Source organism: Arvicola amphibius, chromosome 4, assembly GCF_903992535.2.
Source record: "Arvicola amphibius chromosome 4, mArvAmp1.2, whole genome shotgun sequence".
NCBI classification, from domain to species: Eukaryota; Metazoa; Chordata; class Mammalia; order Rodentia; family Cricetidae; genus Arvicola; species Arvicola amphibius.
Window position 1 is genome coordinate 18852598 of NC_052050.1, and position 25708 is coordinate 18878305.

The window sequence follows — 25708 nt, forward strand, 5'->3', positions numbered from 1 at the left end:
CTAATGTTTATTTGTTTCACCTCTCTGGTTCATTGGATTGCTACTATTTATGCTTTCATGGACTTTTATCTTCACAGTTTACTAGATCTTGGAAGGCCTTTTCCATGTCAGCTTGGCCCGATGTACTTGCTGTTTTTGGCAAGGTCATCTGCAGTGCCACACCATAGGGTAGTGCGTGCTTTCCGAGTAGCTACACACATCTCTTTTATTGCTGTAGCAAGAGCAAAAAACATCTGTAAACTAAATAAGGTTATTTTTTATTATTCACTTAAATACCCCTTACATCTTAAGTCACTCAATGCTGTTGCTACTAAATGACCAAACATTTTTCTTTTCTTTTCTTTTTCTTCTTTCTTTCTTTTTTTTTTTTTTTTTACAAAATGGTAATGGCTAAGCTAATGAAGTACTTTGTTTTTTAAAATACTTAAAAGTATTACTACTTTCTTTTATCTGTATAGCAATAACTATGTTTTGGTAAAAGAGACTGTATTGTAAGACAGGTATAATTAAGTGTATAAAATTAACAAAAGAGAACAAAGTACTTTGGGAATAAATAATGTGATCATTTGCTAATTTGTTTCTTTTAAATAAATATTAATTTTAGAAATCCCAATCTGTTTGGGCTGGGGAGATGCGATTAGAGGTTAACCGTACTGACTGATCCTCCTCCAGAGGTCCTGAGTTCCAATTCCCAGCAACCACATGATGGTTCAGAACCATCTATAAGAGATCTGGTGCCCTCTTTCTGGCATGCAGGCATCCAATCTTTTAATTTCAAGTATGACTTTATTAATATTCAAATTATTTCACTGCCTTTATCAAAAGAGTTTACATTAACATTTGTACCTCTGGGGCTAGAGAGATGGCTCAGCAGTTAAGAGCACTGGTTGCCCTTCAGAGGTCCTGAGTTCAATTCTCAGCAACCACAGGGAGACTCACAACTATAATAGGATATGATGCCCCATATTATGTATGAGCAGTCATACATAAAATAAATAAAAATTAAAACAAACCCCAAATCATTGTACCTCTGTCATCTTGGCACCTAGGCACTCCTTGTCTTTGTCTATTTGAAGCATTAACAATTTCATCCTTTCTTCGTGACTGTACAATGTGAATTGACTTCCAAGTGTCTATCCAGTGCAGGTAGAGATATTAGCATGAAGGGGAGAGCTTCGAAGACGTTCCATTTTGCCTAGTAAAGTCACAACCTGAAGGAAACATTTAAACTTTGATAGGCAAACAAGTCTTTTAGTGAATGAAAGATAGTAGAGATGAAAGCAACAATAATCGTTCAGTAAATACGGATGCTTACTGTGTCCTAACACTATGCTAGGGGAAAGAAATTAGCTTGTGTATGTTAGTTTTAAAAGTTGGAGTTGATTACTGAGAACAAACAATAATGAAAAATAAATATTAAACACAGTCATGTCACCAACTGTGCAAAGGTAAGATCTGATATTGTTTTTGGCAAGTCTATAAGTAGAGCACTGTTAGTAAGAACCACCTAAAGGAGAATTTGAGTTATAGGGACAACTACAGCTGGGCATGATGACATGCACCTTAATCCCAGCACCTGGGAGACAGGCAGGCTGATCTCTGTAAATTCAAGGCCAGCCTAGTCTACAAAGCAAGTTCAAGGACAACCAGGGCTACACGGAGAAACCCTGTCTGGAGCAGGGGAGACACAGACCACACAACAACAACAACAACAAAACACCCCACAAAACATAAAGATGACACCAGGGAATGGACTGTTAAAGTGCTTGCCGTACAAGTTCAAAAACCAGAGTTCAGATCCCCCACAGTCATATGTAAATCTTGGCAGCCTGCCTATAATACCAGCACTCCACAGACAGAGACAAGATCCCCTGGGTAAACTGGCTAGCTAGATTAGCCAAACTGGTGAGCTATAGGTTCAAGTGAGAGACCCTGCTTCAATATATACAATGGAGAGCGAATAAGGAAGATATTCAATACCAACCTCTGGCTTCTACAGGTCCTTGCACATACATACATATTAACCCCCACATAAGGGCCAAAAGATGTAAAATACATACATACATACATATATATGCATGTATATGCATGTAAACCACACTCTCATGCATGTGCAAAACTAAAATGTCACTGGGTATATTAAATTAGTATGGGGAGTATGTTTAATATGCCTAGCATGTTTCAAAATTTAAACAATGTAAATTAAAAAACTTTTTGATTAATCAACATGTGAATATCAAGTAAGTAGAATAATTATCATTGGGAACTAATTAACAAGTCTGTTCCCAGTCTTAAATATTTTCCTTCTATTATACACCGGTTAGATCCTTGAGGGGTAAATAGATAAAAGGAAAAAAATATGCAAAAACTCCAGTGAACTAAAATTTATGTTTCTAAATAGGGAAGGGACAAGAGAGTAATGGAGGTAAGAAAGACATATTTGTTTTAATCATGTGGAATCTGGATTTAAGATATTACTTAAAGGGAAATGTGGACAAAGAAGGTAATGGGGCAGGTAATGAGCAATGTACAGTAAAATGTATTATGGAAATATCATACTTTTAATTTTTAAACATTTTTTAAAGATCTGTTTGTGTGTGTGTGTGTGTGTGTGTGTGTGTGTGTATGCATGTACATGGGGTTATGTGCATGTGAATGCAGGTGCCCTTGGAGGGCAGAAAAGGGGACTGAATTCCCTGTTGCTGAAATTGATGGATATGCTGCCTGATGAGGGTGCTGTGAACTGAACTTGAGTCTTCTGCAAGAGCAACACATGCTCTTAACCACTGAATCACCTCTCCAGCTCCTACACATTTTTCTATGTATACATGTGGATATACATATGCATGACCTCATTATGTTAAAATTCAGGTGATAACCTCTTCTTCCACTCACCATGTGGGTTCTAGAGATCAAATTTAGGTCATCAGCCTTGGCATTAAGCACATTTACACACTAAGCCGTCTTTCATGCTTTTTTAAAACATTTAAAGTGTTGGATTTTAAAACTATTCTTCCGTTTGGGATTATTTGCCAAGATGGGTTTGAAGTGGGATTATTTTTTAATTTTTTTTTTAAAATATTTGTTTATTTATTTTGTATATAACATTCTGTCTGTGTGTATACCTGCTGGCCAGAAGAGGGCACCAGACCTCATTACAGATGGTTGTGAGCCACCATGTGGTTGCTGGGAATTGAACTCAGGACCTTTGGAAGAGCAGGCGATGCTCTTAACCATTGAGCCATCTCTCCAGCCCTTTTTAAATTTTTTTTGAAGATTTATTTATTTATTATGTGTACAGTATTCTCAGTATTCTGTCTGCATGTATGCCTGCAGGCCAGAAGAGGGCACCAGATCTTATTACAGATAGTTGTGAGCCACCATGTGGTTGCTGGGAATTGAACTCAGGACCTTTGGAAGAGCAGGCAGTGCTCTTAACCACTGAGCCATCTCTCCAGCCCTAAAATTTTTTTATTATTTGTTATTTTTTTTCAAGACAGGGTTTGTCTATCCAACAGTCCTAGCTGTCCTGGAACTAGCTCTTGTAGACCAGGCTGGCCTAGAACTCACAGAGATCTGCCTGCCTCTGCCTCCCGAGTGCTGGGATTAAGGGCTTGCACCACCACTGCCCAGCAGAAGTAGGATTCTTTAAATTAGTAAATATTATGTTATGGTGCTGAGGATGAAACTCAAGACCACATGTTAGGGATAAGTGTTTGACACTGATAGACAGCTATCTCTAGCCTACTCAAATTACTTATTAAATGATTACAAATTAAAAGACTAAATAGAACTATTCTTGCTTTTCCCTAATATTCATCATAGTTATAGAACCAAAGATGAATGTACCTGAGTTGTATTGGGGATTGAGTTGTGTTGGGGAGGTGGTTCAGTCAGTGAAGTGCTAGCTGAGCAGGCATAAGAACCTGAGTCCAGAACCCCAGCACTCCTGCTTTTTATTTTTATTTTTTAATTTTTTTAAAGCCAAACATAGTGGTGTGTACCTGTAATTCCAGTGCTGAGGAAGTGGAGACAAGAGAATACCTAAGTTTTGCTAGTAAACTAATGTAACTTGAATCCTATCTGGTCTTAATAATAAAAACCTTGAGTCAGATATTAGGGGGTGAAAGCTGAAAGATCAGAGAAGCAAACCAGCCAGCCACTACTAGCACTTACCTCTACGAAATCCTCAGACTGAATGGTGTATTCTGTCTCTACAAGTACTCAGACTGAATGCCTTGAGCTCCTGTCTCCTCCTGCCTCATATTCCTCTCTCTGGCCAGCCAAATCCCTTCCTGGTTCCACCTCCCTAGTGCTGGGATTAAAGGCCTGTGACTCATCACCATCTGGCTCTGTTTCTCTTTGAGACTGGATCAATCTACTATAGCCCAGGGTGGTCTTGAACTCAACAGAGATCCACTTACCTCTTCCTCCCGAGTGCCTGGCCTCTATGGCTAACTAGTGGCTGCTCCACACTCTGATCCTCAGGCAAGCTTTGCTATAGCACAAATAAAATATCACCACAGAACAGCCCAGATAAATCAGTGAGCTCCAGGTTCAGTGACTCAAAAAATTGAGGTGAAAAGCAATTGAGTAAGACACCCAGTGTGGACCTGTGGCCTCAATACACACACACACACACACACACACACACACACACACGAATTTTTTTCAGCTATATGTAAGTGATTTTACTGTGTTTTTTGTTTGCCTTGAGCCCAGGTTGTTCTCATACTCAATATAACTGAGGCTGGCCTTAAACTCTTTGTCCTCCTGCTTCCGCCTCCCAAATGCAGAGATTTCATATGTATGCCATCACACCTGGCTGTAAACGTGATAATAAAATCCTTCACAACTCTAACTTGCTAAACTCCTTTAAATTTTTATCAAGTAATTAAAAAAAAAGACCATTATTGGACGGTTTTACAGCTTACTCTGGCTTGTTCTCGAAGTTCATCCACAATTAAGCGATCAACTCTAGATGGGTTGGAAGTCAGTCTTGGAATTGGAGTATTATTAGTACTGGATACTTTTTTTCCTGGATAATTCTTGGCAAGGGCTAATTCAGTCTGTAAAATAATTTTTAGATAATAGATTTTAAAAAGTGGATAATATCTTTCACCGCTCTAAGAAACAGAAATCTTTTCCCTTTAAATAAAATTGTTTTGGTATCAAAACACAACTAATATAAACAACATTCATATGCTAACTTAGAAAATGGAAAACTGAGCTGGGCAGTGGTGGCACACACCTTTAATCCCAGCACCTGACAGGAAGAAGCAGGGAGGATCTCTGTGTTTGAGGCCAGACTGGTCTACAGAGCAAGTTCCAGGACAACCAGGGCTACACAGAGAAACCCTGTCTCAAAAAAATAAAACAACAAAAAAAGATAAACCCAAATGTAAACAATAATACCATAATATTTTTCTCATATACACTTTAATATTCTCCAACAATTTAATACTTTGAAAAAGAAAATCTACTTCATAGAAAATTTTAAAAGAGTTCAGATAACGATTGTTTCAAAACCCTGATCTTTCAATCTTTAAATGACCTAGCTAAGTCCTTACATCGATGATATAATTTAAATACATCACAGAATTCAGCTTAGAAATGAATACTCTTAGACCACACTGGGGTAAACAAAGACAAGCAGATGGAACGTACTGTTACTTCTACATGAATAGTTCTGTGTTACCTTTTTCCTCTCTTTTTCCAATGCTCTCCACTGTTCATAGCACTCTTCTAGACGAATATGAAGTTCACTAGCTGGTCCACTGCGGGTTTTAATTGGTCTTTGAAATCCAAACGTTGGCACAAAACCAGAAAAGGAATTATCACCATACATCATATCATTAAAATAAGGATATAAATGGCTTAAGTCATCATAAGAAAACAAATCATAGGAATCCAACAGTGGAACAACTGAGTGGCCAAATGGGTGGGTAGATCTTAGGGGAAACCCATTTGAACCAAGTTGTTGAAACCCCTGATTATGTTGTAAATCTCCCATCATATAATTATTAGAAAAGCATGAGGCCTGTGTGCGATTCACACGGCTATTTATATTGCTGTCTCCACTTCCTTGTCTGTGGCTATTAAAATGACCCTGTGACTCTAACAGATCTTGATATGCATTTTGTGGTAACCCATCAAAATGCTTTGGGATGTCTTCAGGATCATAATGTCCACTTTGGGGCTTGGCTTGAAAATTATGCTTGTTTACATTTTCTATTATCCCGTACTGTGACGCTGAATAGCTATCACAAAATCCATTCGGCTGCTTTATTTTTTTCTCTGTAACCGATTCAAAGAGATTGTCTTCTCCAGTTTTTGTTAGTCCTTCCATGTGATTCACAGATTGAATTCTTTCTGCACCATTGTAACTAAAATCAAAACTAGAAAATGCTGAAGGGTTTTCTTGGCAATACTTCTGAAATAAATTGTTATTTGAGGTTAAATTTGTAGATGATAGTTGGGGGAAATCTGAAGAATGGCTAGAACCTTTTGAAGCTGCACTTAAATGACTATTTAATTTCATCAAGTTACCTTGATTTCGATAAGGAATAGGAAGGTTATTTTTTGTTTGAACATTCATCCAAGTTGGTCTGTTTAAGCTGATACCTCCTGAAGATGTTGCTGAATTTGAGAATAAATTCACTGATTTAAAATATTCAGAGTTTAGAGGATCAGGCTTAGCAAACTGTTGTTTTTCAGTGACATTACCAAAATCATTATTAGCTGGACAAGCTGTGTGAGGCTTTAGTCCATATTCTGATTTTAGCCAAAATCAGCAGTGAATGCTGCTTCCTTTGCAAACTGTTTTCTGTCAGATGTGGTGTTGTTTTCGGAAATGAAAAATTCTGTTGGTCAGGTATTGTCTCCTCCATTTTTTTTCTGATTTGCTGGTTTAACTTGAAATAACTTTGTATAGGCATCTGCTTCCACAGTTGGTGTTTCAGGTGTACCATTGGCTAATTTTTTACCATCTTGAACACTAAAATTTGAACATTTGTTAAGCTTTGCCTTATTAGGATGAGCATATTCTGGGTATCTACAATAATCAGCATTTTCATTATATCTATTGAATTGGGAAAGAAATATCTCTGCCCTTTTATATTGTAATGGTGTTTCAAGACCTTTAGTACATATTTTCTCTCTTCCATAAGAGTAAGTATCAATTCCTGATTCTTTCATGATATCAGACAGACCTGTTTGTGGTGTAAAACAGTTTTTGATAAATGGATATTCTTGGAAAGTTGCCTTAACTGTATCATTTGTCTGAATATTGTAACAATTAGAATGATCACTTCTTGAGAGGTACAACCATTGTTCTTCAAGGTCTAAACCGGTATATCCATGATAAAGTTCATCTATTTTTTGTTGTGGTGTGAGATTATTATTATGCAAGTATTGCTTTTCCACTGCTGACACAGATTCACCACTATAAAAAGCTTGCTGAGAGATAGTTGTATCTATTGGCCTTTTGGTTTCTGTTAAGAGGTCATGGTGATCTACAAATCTGCTTGTGTTCATTGGCCATACTGACTTTAAATTGGAGGAGCAGGTCCTAGAACAAGTAAACACATTTAATTACAATTTAAGTCTTAGAGATTTTATTTCCTCTGGAAACATTAGGGAAGATTCAAAAAACAAAACAAAACAAAAACCATTTCTCTTACCCGACACCACCCATCTTTCCCAACCTTTTCTTTTTTTTTTCTTTTTTAAAGACTTATTATGTATATAGGGTTCTGTCTGCATGGATGCCTGCAGGTCAGAAGAGGGCACCAGATCTCATACACAACCGTGAGCCACCATGTGGTTGCTGGGAATTGAACTCAAGACCTCTGGATGAGCAGCCAGTGCTCTTAACCACTGAGTCATCTCTCCAGCGCCCCCCCCCAACCTTTTCTTATAAACCATCACTGCTTCCAAACAAGTCAATCATATGGAATGTGCTATCTGCTCTAAGAGTTGTGTGCCAGGGGCTGGAGAGATGGCTTAGAAGTTAAGAGCACTGGCAGCTCTTCCCAGTAACCACATAGTGGCTCACAACCATCTATAATGAGATCTCGTGCCATCTTCTGGCCTGCAGGAATAAACACAGACAGACACTGTATGCATAATAAATAAATCTTTTTTTAAAAAGGAGTTGTGTGTCAAATAAATGTGAAGTAGTAACAGAACATAGTGGCATAGTACAAGTCATTACTTATGTCTGTGATGTTGGTGTAAACAAGCTTCCTGCACTGCCAGTTGTTTAATAGTATAGGACACAGTTATGTGTAATATATAATATTAGGTGATGATAATGACTATGTTACTAGTTTATGCACTTACTGTAGTATATTTAAATTTTTCAGATTTGTTTTTGTTATTTTCAATTATGTTTATGTGTATGTATCTGCATGTGGGTATGTATGTCCATGTGTGTTGTTTCCTCAGAGGCCAAAGGCATTAAATCCTTTAAAGCTGGAGATACAAAAGGTTATGAACCATCTCACATGGGTGCTGAAGAATGAACTTAGATTCGTTGGAAGAACAGCAAGTACTCTTAACCACCGTGGCATCTTTCCAGCCTCTCTATATTTTTAATGTCTTTTATTTAAAAAAATAAATTAACTGTAAAATGGTCATTACACAAGCAGCAGCTCTATGTATTTTATGGTTATACCATCTCTCATCTCTCTTTGACTTTTGTTTGTATATTTGTAGACAGTGTCTTGTTATACAGCCAAAGTCAACTTCAAATACTCAAACCCTCTAGGTAGCCCAGGATGGCCTCCTACTCTGGATTGTACTGCTTCAGCCCAAACTGAGATTACAGGCATGTGCACCCACTCAGATGACTTCACAGTTACTGTGTCTTTTGACTACAGCAAGAAGTTACACTGAATGGTTGGCCTATACCATTTAGCTTTGGGTAAGGGTTGTTCCCGTGACAGTGAAATAGTTTAATGATGCATTTCTTGGAACCTGTCACCATCATTAAGCAGTGCACGAGTATATGCGTTTTAATTTTAATATCTTCACCACACTTTTCTAAAAGTCATTAACCAAGGTCTGAGGTGGACTTTAGGGTCTTACGTGAATTGCTTAAACTAAGCAGATAGTAAGTTTTTCCTTTGAATAGATTATTATATAATTCAAAAGTGTGTTTTTAAATTTTTAATGAAAAAAGATGTGTTTTGCTTAAAATATTTTTGAACCTAAGTATTTCAACTGGTTACACATGTATGGAATATTTTTTTATTTATTAATAGGGCACTTGGGTACCCATCCATTTAAAACTTAAAACAATTAAAACATTTTAAATCCTCTACTGCATGAATAAAATCTGTATGTATTTCTGCACTGAGTTTTATCCTTCAAGGTCTAAGTTTAAAGCCTCTTGGAACTTATGTTCTGAAGCCAAGCTTTAGCTCATGAACTCAAGGGAAATAACTATGAATTATGCAAGAGTATTTTTTCAAATCAACGTTCTTAAGCAAATAAAATATTAGACTGAACTTTCAGTTGTATGGAAAGTTCTTCAGCAAAATCAAGGTTCCTAGAAACAAATACTTTAAAATACCTACTATTCTATAATTCACTGTTAAATAAAAATAAATGTTAAACAAGAAGGTAACCTAGTATATGTCAATGAAAAAGTTAATTATACACTATAAAGCTTATATACTAACCCTTCAGCAAAATATGGCTGTGACTTATCCTGTTCTTCCAAAATGTTAGACACAAGTCCATATAAGTCTGTTTCACTGCCATAGTCATTTCTTTCGGTCTGAATCCTAAAAATGAATATCATATGTAAACTATCTTATTTATTAAAATCAATTTCTCCTTCCATACATATTCCATTCTTTTTCTTTTTTATTCATTTTTCTTTCATGGTGCTAAAGATCAAACCAGGACCTCATTCATGCTAGACAAGTATTCTAATCCTGAGCTACATTCCCATCCCCTCTTATCATCTTTCCTCTAAGATATTTAGAATCACTCTATATATCATTTCAAACAAGGAAAAGACAAGAACATTTTCTAAGTTTACTATATTATCTAGTACACATAAATATTTCTCCATTCCAAATCCTATGTCTAGCTTACATAACATTTATTTTTCATTTCTCTATAACACATGCTATTAACTTAAAGTGACCAAGACACAAATTTCTGACTTAGAGTGTTAAAAAAAATGCTTAGTACCACACCTGCAAGTATGTCTAGTTCAATTATACATCATTCTAAACCTCTTCAGTTTTTTTATTTGTTATTTGAAAACTAAATAAAGATGAGCTAGTGGCACACTGCTTCAATGCCAGCACTCTGGTGGTGGAGGCAGGCAGATATCTATGACTTCAAGCCCAGTCTGGTCTACATAGTAACTCCAGGACAGACAGCATTATGTAGAGACAGGGTCTCAGAAAGAAAACAACAAAAACTGTTGTTTGAGGCCAGCTTAGGTAACCTGCCTGAACCAACAAGAGATAATATATTTTTCTTTCTAACACTTCAGATTGGTGGGATATTTTAGAATTAAAAATGTATTTGGCTAACACTAAAATATTTAATTGAGAAAGGTAAACATTAGTAATCATCTAGTTATCTGTTGAATGGATAATCATTTTAAGTATTAAAATTATAAGCTGGGCGGTGGTGGCGCACGCCTTTAATCCCAGCACTCGGGAGGCAGAGGCAGACGGATCTCTGTGAGTTCGAGGCCAGCCTGGTCTACAAGAGCTAGTTCCAGGACAGGCTCCAAAGCCACAGAGAAACCCTGTCTCAAAAAACCAAAAAAAAAAATTGTATTACAAGAGTATGTGACTTACAAACTGAAAAAACACTAGTGCCATCAAGTCCAATACTTTTTCCACTATACAGTATTAATTTATATATACAATGTTAATTTATAAAGATTCAATATGAAATTTTCTTTGTATATAAGATCTAGAAAATTTCTGATTTAATATTTGCCAAACCATTAATATTTATCATCGTGGAAGAAAAGACAGATTGGTCAAGATAATGTTTCACTTTTCTTTTTCTATTTTATTTATTTATTTATTTATTTATTTATTTATTTATTTATGTGTTTATTTATTTATTTTTGGTTTTCAAGACAGGGTTTCTCTGTGGCTTTGGAGCCTGTCCTTGTTTCACTTTTCTTTAACACAAATTTCTGAGAAGTTTGAATTCTCTCTCTCTCTCTCTCTCTCTCTCTCTCTCTCTCTCTCTCTCTCTCTCTCTCACATGTACATCACTGTAGCTCTGGCTTTTCTGGAGCTCACTATGTAGACCAGGTTGGCCTTGAACTCATAGAAATCTGCCTATCTCTGCCTCCCAAGTGCTGGGATTTAAGGACTGTGCCACAACACCTGGCCCTTGAATTTTTTAATGGTATCTATTATCTATTAACTTCAATTATTATTGAAGAATTGTGTATTATATAGTCTAATATTTCATTACCTATAGTTTTAATTTTTCAATGTTTTTAATTAGTAGGATTCAACAAATGTCTGCTTCCTTCTTAAACTGAAGATGCATCAAACCTCCATTAACAGCTCTCTCATATGTAATTAAAATAAATGTAAAACATCACTCCTAATCTGATCCTTCTAACAGCTTTCTGTAATGTTATATATTTAAGTTTCTATATATTTTATATTTTTGATTGTGAGCCTAGCCTTTAATGACTGATATATCTCTCTAGCCCATACATACATACACACTTATATGTGTATACACACACATGCATATATATATGAATACCAGACTGTCCTTGAACCCAGAGTTCAAGGATTAAAGGCAAGTACCACCACACTTGGCCTCACTCTCTTTTTTAATCTTCACTTGAAAGTCCCTGGTATGTTATTATTGTTGTTATCTTAATTACTTGCAAGATTAAAAAGACAAGAATAATATTTACTGTATTAGTTCTATTTTCCCCAAGTAAATGAATATTTGGCATGTAGTAAGCTCTTATTGTTTGCAGGATAGATAATACTTTAAAAGTTTCATATTGCGCCAGGCGGTGGTGGTGCACGCCTTTAATCCCAGCACTCGGGAGGCAGAGGCAGGCGGATCTCTGTGAGTTTGAGGCCAGCCTGGTCTACAAGAGCTAGTTCCAGGACAGGCTCTAAAAAAGCTGCAGAGAAACCCTGTCTCGAAAAATCAAAAAAAGGAAAAAAAGAAAAAAAAGTTTCATATTGCATAAAACACTACTTGTATAAAGAAAATTAGTGAAAACTTAAAATTGGATAAAAATTAGATCTAAATATTTAAACATTTATATTTATGTAAGGATTTTATGAGTATAAATGCTTTATCTGCATGTATGCCTGCATTCCAGAAGACAGCATCAGCCCCCATTCATTACAGATGGTTGCTGGGAACTGAACTCAGAACCACTGGAAGATCAGCCAGTGCAACAACTGAGCCATCTCTCCAGTTCCCTAACCCTAAACATTTTAAGTTTAATTATATTTAGGGTTGGCAAGATGGCTCAGTGGGAAAAAGTGCTTACCACAAAGCCTAAATACCTGAGCTCAATCCCTGGGGCCTGCATGGTAGAAAAAGAGAACCAACTCTCTCAAATTGTCCTCAGACTTCTATGTGTGTGTGTGTGTGTGTGCATACACACATACCATACATGGGTGCACCTACAAACACATTTCTTAAATATTAAAAATATTATCTTTAGAAAGAAGAACCTAACCTGTGCTTTGGGGTCTGAGAAGTGGTTCAGTGCTGAAGAATACTGTTGCTCTTATAGAGGACTCAGGTTTAGTTATCAGCACCCACGTGGTGACTCACAAGCAACCATAACTTCAGTTCATAGGATTCAACACCCCGTCTGTGTGCAACAGGTACACACATGGCACACAGACATACATGCAAACAAAACACCTATACACAGAAAATAATCTAAAAATCTTTTTAAAGAAATTTGAGACTAAGTATTGCCACAATCCCAGCACTCAAGAGGTAGAGGCAGAAGGACAACAAATAAGTAATGAACCACTGTCTAAAAACATTAACTAAAAACTATACACAAATAACTACCTAGTTTAAGCTTTCTTAAAACTTTGAAGATAAAATTATATTCCCACTATATTAAAATAGAAAAGAGAGAAATCCAATATACTTTTATCATTGTGAAATCATACTTTAAAAAAAACCCAACCATTTAGCCTGAGAAAACTATTCATATTTACCTGTTCTTTACACTGATCTGAGAACTAGAAGGTTGTTTAATATCGTCTCCGTAAGTAGACCACGGCGCGTAGAAGAGTGAGGAGTCTATGGAGCTCGCGTGCTCTGTTGATGAGCAGAGTGGAGTGCAGCTCTGTCTTAGGTCTACATTGTCTTCATTCTAAAATTTTAAAGAAATTTTTGTACATCAGAGAGATCAAAATTTCATTTATTAGAGAGTATTAGGAAAATAATAAGAAAACATAATAATGCAGGCATTACAACATTCAACTCTAGAACATAATTATTTTAGCTACTCAGGAACTCTGCCAAAAGCTGGAACATAAACCCTTGATGGCTATTACAGTAGACTGAAATGCCTCAACTCCGCTACCGCACTGATGCTGAGCAACTACAGACAGTATGTAAACAAATGAACATGTTTGTGTTGCAATAAATTTTATGTACAAAAAGTTATTGATCAGATCTAGCTAGAGCTTTTGTTAAACTAAAGATACGTCAAGTCTCCATTAATAGCTCTCTTATATTAGAAACAAGGGGATCGGCAGGTACGATGGTTCAGAGGGTAAAAGTGCTTGTCCTTGAAACCCTGCTGACTGAGTTCTATATCTGGAACCCACAAGGGAAGAACACAACTCCAAAAGTTGTCCTCTGACCTCTATAAGTGTGCCATAGAATGTGTGCATTTATACTCACATGTACACATCATATATAATAATTTTAATATAAATGTTATTTTAAGTTAGAAAAGAGAAGTAGACATTCCTTTAGGTGTCTTTCTCTTTGCAACAACCTATTGATAGCTATAAATGCTGTAGATCTAATATTATAAACACAGAAGACTTTGCATAGATAGTAGTATTATTTTAAGTAAATTATACACAAAATTCACTTTTTTTCCTAGATAGGGTCTCATGTAGTCCAGACTGGCCTTGAACTCACCAAAAATGACCTAAAATTTTTGGTCTTCCTTCCTTCATCTCTCAAGATCTGGTATAAGAGTGCATCACCATGCAGAGCTTTACAAAATTTATTCAATGGAAAAGATACAACTATTTAAAACTCTAATTTTTATATAAATTCCACATACATTATTTTGGTTAGTCAACTTAGGAAATAAATATCTCTTTGTTGTTGTTGAGATAGGGTCTTACTCTGTAGCTCAGGCTGGTTTGGAACTCACTTTATAGCCTTGAACTCACAGCAATCCTCCTGTCTCTGATTCCCAAACACTGGGATTACAGGCACAGCCCCACCTGGCTTCTCTATTTTAAAACAAAGAAATTGAGTCAAGAAAATAGCTCACCTACTCCTAACCAAGGTCCTTTTCCACAACTATTAAATTTTGAACCTACTCTGTATTTCCAAGAGATATTGTAAAATAAATAATAAAAAGATAAATATGTCTCTTGGAAATTTTAAAGCTATTACTACAATCAGAAGGAAACACAAGCAGCTGGGTGTAATGACACTCATCTGCACTCCCAGCATCTGTGAGATGGAAGCAGGAGGATTAGTTCAAGGTTAGCACAAACTATATGAGTTCAAGACAAACCTGGTCAGTATCAGACTGAAAACTGAAAAACTCAAGATGACCTTGAATGTCTGCTCATTCATTCTCACCTTTCCAGCATGAGGACTATACGTCTATACCACCATACCCAGTTTATGCTGTGCTAGGTATCACACTCAGATCTCTGTGTGTGCTAGGCAAGCACTCTACCAACTAAGCTATAACCCCAGCCCAAGTACTACTTTTTGATAAAAACCATCAACTAAAATAATATAGTGGGAAATATATGGAATCTTTTCTGTTAAAATATTTATGAAAGTTTGGTAATATTTAAATATTTGGATAAATGTTAATTGCTTATATACTTCATATAAATAATTAAATGGATTAAAGCCAGCATCACTTAACCTGGGTATGGTGGCCATCCATACCTATACTCTCACCTCTGGAGAAGTGGAGACAGGAAGATCAAAAGTGCACTGTCATATACAGCTACATGGTGAGTTAAAGGCCAGCCTGAGTTATGAGACGATTTTAAAAGAGAAAAAAAAAGGGCTGGAAAGATGGCTCAGAGGGTAAGAGCACTGACTGTTTTTCCAGAGGTCCTGAGTTTAATTCCCAGCAACCACATGGTGGCTCACAACCATCTATAATGAGATCTGGTGCCCTCTTCTGGCATGTGTATACAGAATAAATAATTTTTAAAAAAAAAGAAAGAAAAAGGAGAGAAAAAAAAAGATCCAGGTTTTTTTTTTTTTTTTTTTTTTTGGTTTTTCGAGACAGGGTTTCTCTGCATCTTTAGAGCCTGTCCTGGAACTAGCTCTTGTAGACCAGGCTGGTCTCGAACTCACAGAGATCCGCCTGCCTCTGCCTCCCGAGTGCTGGGATTAAAGGCGTGCGCCACCACAGCCCGGCTAAGATCCAGGTTCTATATAAGGCATAAAGCAAGCTACTGAGCTTCAATTTCCCAACCTGCAAATCGATATATTATAGTAAGTTATAATTCAGATTAAATTATTTCTATGTATTGTTATAACAAAGTATATCAATATTGATGACCTGCTTAAAAATTTTCAAATAAAGAGAACTTCAGTTTGGGGATTTAGCTCAGTGGTAGAGCGCTTGCCTAGCATGCTCAAGGCCCTGGGTTCAGTCCTCAGTTTCGAGGGAAAAAAAACGACAAAATAAAGAGAACTTGCAGGGGCCAAGAGAGATGTCTCAACAGTTAAGAGTACTTGTTGCTGGCGCACGCCTTTAATCCCAGCACTCGGGAGGCAGAGGCAAGCGGATCTCTGTGAGTTCGAGACCAGCCTGGTCTACAAGAGCTAGTTCCAGGACAGGCTCCAAAGCTACAGAGAAACCCTGTCTCGAAAAACCAAAAAAAAAAAAAAAAAAAAAAAAAAAAAAAAAGAGTACTTGTTGCTCTTGGAGAGGACCCAGTTCAACCCTCAGCACCCACATGGTGGCTCACAACCTTCTGTAACTCCAATTTCAGGGATGCAGTCCTCATCTGGCCTCCACAGACAAGCACGTTGTGCACATACACACATGCAGATGAAAACACTCATGCACATTAAACAGCAACAAAACAAAAAATAATTTATTCTATGCCTGATTAACAAAACTGTCTTGCCAGGACTTGTACCGCATGTCTTTAATCTCAGCATTTAGGAGACAGATCTCTGAGTTCAAGGCCAGTCTGGACTACAGAGCCCATTCCAAGACACCCACGGTACACAGAGAAGAGAAACCCTGTCTTGAAAGCCAAAACAAACAAACAAAAAACAAAACAACACATTTCAGTGAGATAATTAAAGACACAATAAAGAAAATTAAAGGTACAAAATTTTTACATTTTAATTGTTTGAAACTAAAAACTAAAAAAGTGCTTACAATAAAAGCTTACTATAAAAAAATATTATCTTCTTATTAAATAAGCATGAATTTTCTTACATTACTGATATGTTATATTAAGGACAGGATGAAAATGAGCCAATGAAAAATCTTTTCTTAGGGGACTGGAGAGATGGCTCAACAGTTATGAGCACTGGCTGCTCATCCAAGGAAGCTAGGTTCAAGTCAGATTCCACAGCTCACAACTATGTACAACTGAAGTTCCAGTGGATCCAACAGTTTCACACAGGCATATATGCAGGCGAAATGCATAAAATAAAAAGTCCTCTGATCTCCACGTGTATGCTATGGTATATTTCTGTCACACACACACACACAAAAAAATCTAATTTAAAATATTTGGGTTCTATATAGGACAATATAGATGTAATAAAAAATTAAAAACAAAACCCTGTTTCCATGTGGAGCTTTTTCAACATATATGGGACAAAACTTGTAGCTCTGATGTACAGTACATAGCAAGTGCCATGTCCTGGACTTGAGCTCTTATTTAAAACAAAACAAACAAACAAACGAGGAAAAAGGAAAAAAGGAAAGGAAAGGAAAGGAAAGGAAAGGAAAGGAAAGGAAAGGAAAGGAAAGGAAAGGAAAGGAAAGGAAAGGAAAGGAAAGGAAAATGTTTTCTTGGGCTGAAAAGATGACTCAGTGGTAAGAGCACTGGCTGCTCTTCCAATGGCGGCATACATTTCAGGTGATCTGACGCCCTCTTCTGGTCTCCGGAGGTGGTGCGCTGACATACATGCTGGAAAAGCTATCATACATAACAAAATTTTCAAAATTAAAAAAAAAAATCCTCTTATTTCCAAAGCCAGCTGTGTATTATGCAAACTCTATTTAAAATGTTTTCCTTTTAACCAGTTAGATGGCTTTGGGGAGGGGGCTGTAGTATTTGCTGCTATTTCTGAGGACCTCAGTTCAAAGCCCGGGACCCACATAATGGAAGGCAAGAAGTCTCTGAAAAGTTCTCTGACCTCCACAGGTATGCCATGGCACGTTTCCGTCCCCCGGCCCCCCAAAAATGTAATTTTAAAAATTTGGGTTCTATATAGGTTAATATAAATGTAATTTTTTTTTTTTTTTTTTTTTTTTTTGTTTTTCGAGACAGGGTTTCTCTGCAGCTTTTTTAGAGCCTGTCCTGGAACTAGCTCTTGTAGACCAGGCTGGCCTCGAACTCACAGAGATCCGCCTGCCTCTGCCTCCCGAGTGCTGGGATTAAAGGCGTGCGCCACCACCGCCCGGCTATAAATGTAATTTTTAAAATATTAAAAGAAAAAAGTTTCCCCCAGCTGATTCTGTTCAACTTTTTCAACCTATACCGGACTGGAGTTGTAGCTTGGATGTACCAGGTCCTGGGTTTGAGCTAGAGCACTAACGTGGGGGGGGGGGGAGAGGGACGGGCAAGGACAGGGAGGGGAGGGCGGTGGTGGCGCACGCCTTTAATCCCAGCACTCGGGAGGCAGAGGCAGGCGGATCTCTGTGAATTCAAGGCCAGCCTGGTCCACAAGAGCTAGTTCCAGGAGAGGCTCCAAAGCTACAGAGAAACCCTGTCTCGAAGAAAAAAAAAGGACCGGGACGGGAGGGGAGGGGCAGGGACGGGCAGGGGGGGGGAGGGACAGGGAAGGGCAGGGATGGTCAGGGAGGGCAGGCGTCGGGTCTGGTCATGGACCTGGGGTTTGTAGCAGTCGTAGAAGGACGTGGAGCCCGTCAGCATCATGCTGTTGAACACGTCGGACAGCCGACTGCTGGTGTCCACGCTCAGGTTCCAGCACCGGTTCGCACCTCCCCGGAACGCCACCTTCGGCTGTTCGGGACAAGGAAACACGAGGTCACCGCCGAGCAGGTCCTGAGGGGACCCTGACTCGGGGGTCCCCGGCTCTCCTCGTCCCTCCGCCCCGCTGCACACCAACTCCCAGAGGCCGCCCCTCGACGGCTCTGACAGGCGCCAGTTGCCGCGGGGCCACAGTGCCTCGAAGCCACAGCTAGCCAGGCTGTGGCGTCGCCGAGAGGCCCGCCTCCCCACCCGCCACCGGCCATCTCCTCAGCGTCGCTCCCGGGCGCCATCCTCGAAGCCCCGCCGGTTACCTCAGGTCCCTCCCTCAGGCCTTGGGGGTGACGGGGCCGGCAGGTGTCTCCGGAGCTCACCTCCATGAGGGCCCCCCGGTTCCTCCTGGACGAGCTCCAGCTCCGGAGGGGATGGGGATGAGGGAGGACGTCAAGGCCCGGCTCCCTCAGCCCGCACCCCACCTCGGCGCCGCCTGGAGCCGCTCTGTGGCTGGGGGGGCCGAGAGGGTGCGACGGGCGAGGAGCCGTTACATTGCTGTCCCCGGCTCGCGACTAGGCACCGGCCGCCGGCGCCCCGCCCAGCCCACGCCTAGGAGGCCCGGCGCCCCTCATCCCGCACCCCTCATTGGCCCGCCGCCCAGCCAATGGGCGACCGCCTCCGGGGTCTGTTCCCCCCCCCCCCCTCAGACAGGGCGAAGAAGGAGCAGTTAGCCGACTTCGCTCAGGGCTTGCTCAGGCCGCTTGGGCGATTTTTCCCGCCCAAAGCAAGCTCGTTCAGGATTGGCCGGAGTGGACGCGCACCAGCCTGCTGATTGGCTGAGAGGAGGCGCGAGCCTACGGGCTTGGAAGCGGTGCTAGGAAGATTAGGGAAATTGCACAGCAACTGGCGAGGACCCTGAAGCCCTCCGCCGGGCACTTTGTGTCAACATCTTCATGTTGCGTCCTGGTCCCCCTCCCCTAGTTCCCAGGATTCCCCGGAGCTGCCAGCCCCATACACTGCTGTGGCCTTTTTCAGAGGGCGAGGAGCGGAAACCCTTGTAGAGTGAGGTGGTTGGGAGCAAGCTGCCCGCTGTCCTAGGCTCAGGTTTTCTTCACGGCGAACGTATTTTGAGTGTTAATTGTGGGTGTGACTTTTTGAACAAACTTCACCCTGAATTTGTTTTTTATCGTTTTAATTTTCTTAAATTTTTATATTTTTGTTGTCGCTGTTGTTTCAAAGCTATTCCGGGGACCCTATGAGCGCTTGACACCGGGGTATGATGGTCTCAGAAAATGCAAGATCCTCCCCACGACAAGCCTCAAAATGTGTGCTTGCGAGCATGAGCGCATCCTGAAATATTAAAGAAGTAAATAAACACAGGCGTTTTAGGGTGTTTGGCACTTAAAATCAAAATTTGAGAACTACCCGGTTAAGCAGACTCTAATGGAGTCGTTTCGCTCAGGCTCTAATGGGAGTCGACCAGCCGGACGACAAGTTTGGCGGCCTAAGTAGGCCTGACAGCTCTTTCACAACCATCTTGTAACTCAAGATGGAGAAGGATAGAGGAAATACAGAACATCAAACTCTGGCCTCCGTCCAGACACAAATAGGCAAGCATGCACGCACATACACTTGTACACAACACTCAAACAAACACAAATTAGAAAAAGATTTGGGGCCACGTAGTGATGGCACATACCTTTAATCCCAGCACTTGGGAGGCAGAGGCAGGCGGATCTCTGAGTTCGAGGCCAGCCTGGTCTACAGAGTGAGTTCCAGAGCAGTCAGGGCTACACAGAGAAACCTTGTCTCAAAAAAAAAAAAAAAAAAAAAAAAAAAAAGGCAAAGAGCAATAGCTCTGCCAGTACTTGCCTTTAAGTGTAAAACACTGAGTTGTATCCCCAGAACCCATGTCAAAAAACCAGGCGTGGTAACTCAAATTTGTAATCCCAGCACCGGGGAGGTACATACAGGCAGATCACTGGGCCTAGCCAGTCAGCCAGCCTACTTACTTGGCAAATTTTAGTAAAGAAAGGGCCCTGTCTCAAAAGACAAGATGGGAGCCAGTGTGATGGCTCCATGGGGAAAAGCACTTGTCACCAAGAATGGTGGCCTGAGTTTCACCCATTATGGAAGGAGAGAATCACCTCTGCTAATTTATCCTCTGGCCTCCTCATGTATTCTGTTATACATATGTGTCCATACAATACATATACACAATAAATAAGTAAATAAATAAATAAGCAAATTATTTTTTTGAGACTTAGTAATTCTGCACAACCCTAGATGTCCTGGAACTCATGGTATAGACCAGGCTGGTCTTGAACTCACAGAGATCTATCTACCTGCTTCTGCCTCCCCAGTGCTAGGATTTTAGACTTGCCCTACCATTTTTAATTAATTAATTTTTATTTTATGTGCATTGGTGTTTTGCCTACATGTTTGTCTGTCTGAGGGTATTGGGTACCCTAAAACCAGAGTTACAGACAGTTGTGAGTCAGCCTGTGGGTACTGGGAATTGGACCCTGGTTCTCTGGAAGAGCAGTCAGTGCTCTTAACCGCTGATCCTTCTCTCTAGCGCCCCCCCCCCGACTTAATTCTGTAATCTGTAATTTAAAAACTGGTGGACAGGCAAGGACAGTTCTCTGAGTTCAAGGCCAGCCTGGTCTACAGAGCGAGCGCCAGGACGGCTAGGGCTACATGGAGAAACCCTGTCTCAAAAAACAAAATAAAAGAATCTTTAAAAAGGTGGATGGCACCTGGGTTTTGACACCTGAAGTAGGTATCTGGCTTCTATATGTGTGCTGCTATGTAACAGTTTTCTGGGAGATTGAAACATTCTCTGCCGGGAAGTTCCTTAAGCCGCAAGGCAGAAGCTGTTAGGGAAGTCCCTGAAACTGACCAGATCCACTAGGCCCCTCCCTGACAAATGAAGCGATAAAAACTGAGAGCTCTTCTCAGAAGAGCAGCCAAAGCTGCTAAAAGGCAAACCAAACCGAACCAAACAAACCGAGAAAAGAAATAAACAAGAAAGAAGCCAGCTGAGCAGCCTGGAAGAGGCTTAGACCAACTGAGGCTCCTGGAAAGGACACTCTCCAACCTGCTGAGCTGCCTGTAGGCTGTGCAATGTGCTCCAGGTTCCTGGCTTTGTGAGCTGTCACCCATGCTGGGGTGGGCTTTGGTGATACAGCTGTCTTTAAGTTACTTCTGCTCCTCTAGTAACCTCTCCTCCATTTCCTATAAGTAAGCCCAATAAAACTCCTTGGTTCACCAGGTTGGACTTTGGTCTGTCATGAGTTCCCTATCTGGGATGAGTAGATATGTGTTGTGTCTCCTTTATCACCCAACATATGTGCCTGCGTGTACCCCTGCATACACAGTAACATGCACACACATTATATTTAGTGCTGTAAGACACTACTGAAGTGACCTTTTCTTAATAATTCTTAATATTTCTTATTCAGCAATAAGCAAGAATAGCAGCTGTTCTAGATCCTCAGCAAGACTTGGTACTGTCAAGACTTTGGCTTTTGACCATTCAGTTAGACATGTGGTGGCATCTCGTTACTGTTCAATGTCCTTTTGTAGTGTTGGGACTCAAACCCAGGGCATCACACAGGCTAAGCAAGTACAAAAGAACACCAACCTTTGCTGCGAAACCCAGCAACCCAAGTTTGAGCCCTGGGACCCACATGACAAGGAAAGAACCATCCACACATCTCACCCTCACCCCACACACACAATAAATATGTGATAATTTTTTAAACTCAAGTGCTCTACCACTGAGCTCCACACCCAGCCACCACGCTCCTTTCTTACCTTTCTGCTTAACTCTCTCTGGCTTCTTATTGCATCTCTTTGTATTTCTCTGTTTTAATGCTCCAACTTCTAGACAAGCGATGCTCAACATGCGATCTTTAGACTACCAGCATCAGCACCACATGGGAAATTGGCTAGGATATCATATATTTGGGCCCCACCATGACTTATTGAATGAGGAACTGTGGAGATGTGGCCCATCAGAGTGTGTGGTGTTTTGGGGGAGGGTTCTTTTTTAAAATGTTTTTTATGTGCATTGGTGTTTTGCCCGCATGTATATCTGAATGAGGGTGTCAGGTACACAGGAACTGGAGTATCAGACAGTTGTGAGCTACCATGTGGGTACTAGGTATTGAACTAGGGTCCTCTAGAAGAACAGCCAGTGATCTTAACCACTGAGCCATGTCTCCAGCCCTGTGGTGTGCATTTTAACACCTTCCTGTTGATGCAAACTGAAGTTTGGAAAGAGTTTTCTGGGCCAGCGTTGGCCTCCAACCATCAGTAGCTACTGAGATCTTGTAATATAGCTAAAATAAATAGACATAGACTGTAAATGTTAAGTATACTCCAGTAATACCAGAGACTTAGCTGAAATCAAGGTGAAATATCTCATTAATACTTCTTTGTTTTGTTTTATTTTTCAAGACAGGTTTCACTCGAACTCACAGATCCACCTGCTCTGCCTCCCGAGTGCTGGGATGAAATGCCTGCACCACCACCGTCCATTCGGCAAATATTTCACTAATACTTTTTGTATTGGCAAAATTGAAACTATAATAATTCTATATGGAAATAAAGAAATATTAAAGGTAATTTTACCTGTTTCTTTCCAACTTTGTTTTGCTTTTTTAAAACAAAGAGTAGAAGCTGGGTGTTGGTGGTGCACACCTTTAATACCAGCACTTGGGAGGCAGAGGCAGGCGGATCTCTGTGAGTTCGAGGCCAGCCTGGTCTACAGAGTGAGTTCCAGGACAGTGAGGACTGCACAGAGAAATCCTGTGTCTTAGTTAAGGTTTCTCTTGCTGTGAAGAGACTCCATGACCACGGCAATTCTTCTAACGGAAAACATTTAATTGGAGCTGCCTTACATTTCAAAGGTTTAGTCTATTATCCTCATGGTGGGACATGGCAGCATGCAGGGAGACATGGTGCTGGAGAAGGAGCTGAGAGGTCATACATCTTGATCCTTAGGCAACAGGAAGTGGTGTGCCTCACTGGGGGCAGTGGATTGAAAGAAAATGGCCCCAGAAGGGAGTGGCACTATTAGGAAGTGTGGCTTTTTTTTGGTGTGGATGTGGCCTTATTGGAGGAAGTTTGTCTCTATAGAGGCTGGCTTTGAGGTCTCATATATGCTCAAGCCACATCCAGTACAAAATGCAAAGTCTCTTCTGAGACTCACACAATCTCTTAACTGTAATGCCCTGTAAAATCAAAATCAGATCACATACTTTCTTTTTTTAAAAAAAATATTTATTTATTTATTATGTATACAATGTTCTGTCTGTGTGTATGTCTGCAGGCCAGAAGAGTGCGCCGGACCTCATTACAGATGGTTGTGAGCCACCATGTGGTTGCTGGGGATTGAACTCAGGACCTTTGGAAGAGCAGGCAATGTTCTTAGCCGCTGAGCCATCTCTCCAGCCCCAGATCACATACTTTCTACATATAGTGGCACAAGATATACATTACCATTCCAAAACAAGTGGGGTCTGGAGAGATGGCTTAGCAGTTGAGGACAGTTATTGCTCATCCATATTGTAACAGGACCCTGACCTTAGTAGGCCCCCAGACCATAGCACAACTGACTCCAGGATGGAAGCACCAATCGGGTTGTAAAACTCAGCACATAGACAGCACCACCTGCTAAAAATGGAAACAAAGACCTAATCCATCCAAGTCCATAGTTCTGGGAAAGTCTCTAACCTTGCTTTTTGTCTTCTGTAGTTCTGCTTGTGGCTAACTGTTCTTGTTAACTGAAGTATGTCAACCCAGGACATGGTTTTTGTGCTTAAAAGCTCACCCTGAGAAAGGCTCAGGGCTACACTGAGATCCTGAACAGCCAATGTGGTTGCTGGCCAGTTACTGAAGACTTTCTGTTGGCTTAAACCCACTTCTGAGCAGTCTTCTCCGGTGAACACCCCCACTGTAGTGATATTTCACTTGTATTTTAATAAATAAAGCTTGCCCAAAGACCTGAATACAAAACAGCCACACTAGTCAGCCATACAGGCCAGGCAGTGGTGGTGCACACCTTTAATCCCAGCACAAGAGAGAAATATAAGGCAGGATGAGACAGGAACTTGCTCTTTTCAGTCTGAAGATTTCATAGAAATAAAAGCTCTCTAGTGGCTTGGCTGTTTTGCTTTTCTGATCTTCTGGATCAACCCCAATATCTGTCTCTGGGTTTTTATTAATCATGTTACACCCCACAACACAGAGGGCCCAAGTTCAGTTCCCAGCACCCACATGACAGCTCACACCCAAACTGTAATTCAAGTTTCAGGGGATGGAACCCCCTCTTCTGACATTCTTGGGCACCAGGCACGCATTTAGTACACAGACATATATGCAGACAAACCAACCAAACATAAAATAAGACAATTTGAAAAATCAAAATGAATAAAAATAAACCATGGGGTAGTTGGAGAGTTGGCTCAGTGGGTAAAGTGCTTCCTGCCTGAGCTTGAAAACCTGCATTCAGGACCTCAGCGCCCATATAAAAGCCAAGCACGCCTTAACCCCAGGGAGACCCTTGCTCAAAAAATAACATGGAACATGACTAAAGAAGACATTGACTATCCTGTGGTTTTGTTTATGCTATAACACATAAAGCTTGCCTGAAGATCAGCGTGCAGAACTAAGCCACTAGTTAGTTAGCCACAGAGGCCAGGCAGTAGTGGCACACACCTTTAATCCTGGCACTCGGGAGGCAGAGGCAGACGGATCTCTGTGAATTCAAGGCCACCGTGGGCTACAGAAGATTGAATCTGTCGAAAAGAGAAACAGCTCACACAAAGGTGATCCCAACACTTGGGAGGTGGAGTCAGAAGTGATAAGGCTTAGTGGTGGAGAGAGGAATATATGGAGGGAGGAGACAAAAGCTCAGAATACTCTGAAGAGAAGTCTGAGGATGCAGTCTGAGGATGCAGTATGAAGGGCAGTCTGAGGGTGCAGTCTGAGGGTGCATTCTGAGGGTGCAGTCTGAGGATACAGTCTGAAGAACAGTCTGAGGGTGCAGTCTGAGGGTTCAGTCTGAGGACAGGATCACCCCTTTGGTCTGAGCATTGGTAGAGGCAAGAACCTAGTGGTTGGCCAACTCTGCTTCTCTGATCCTTCAACTTTCACCCTGATAGCTGACTCCAAGTTTTTATTAAGACCAATTATAATTCATGGTACACTTTCCCCTCACATAGGCACATGGACAAGCGCACACCTGCACTCCCCAAAAATATTTTTTAATAAATAATACAGTTTCCAGAAATATTTTT

General features: G+C 40.4%; 1 protein-coding gene across 1 annotated transcript; it reads right to left on the minus strand.

Annotated features, from left to right (window-relative positions):
- On the minus strand, nt 1–18787 carry Meioc (meiosis specific with coiled-coil domain). Its single transcript, XM_038324676.1, is given in 15 exon segments — nt 1–66; nt 68–157; nt 159–229; nt 1026–1122; nt 1124–1144; nt 1146–1211; nt 4935–5069; nt 5699–6783; nt 6786–6827; nt 6830–6896; nt 6898–7570; nt 9687–9791; nt 13215–13372; nt 18306–18440; nt 18722–18787. Coding segments are annotated over 15 exon segments (2877 nt in total).
- Between the last annotated feature and the right edge of the window lie 6921 nt (nt 18788–25708).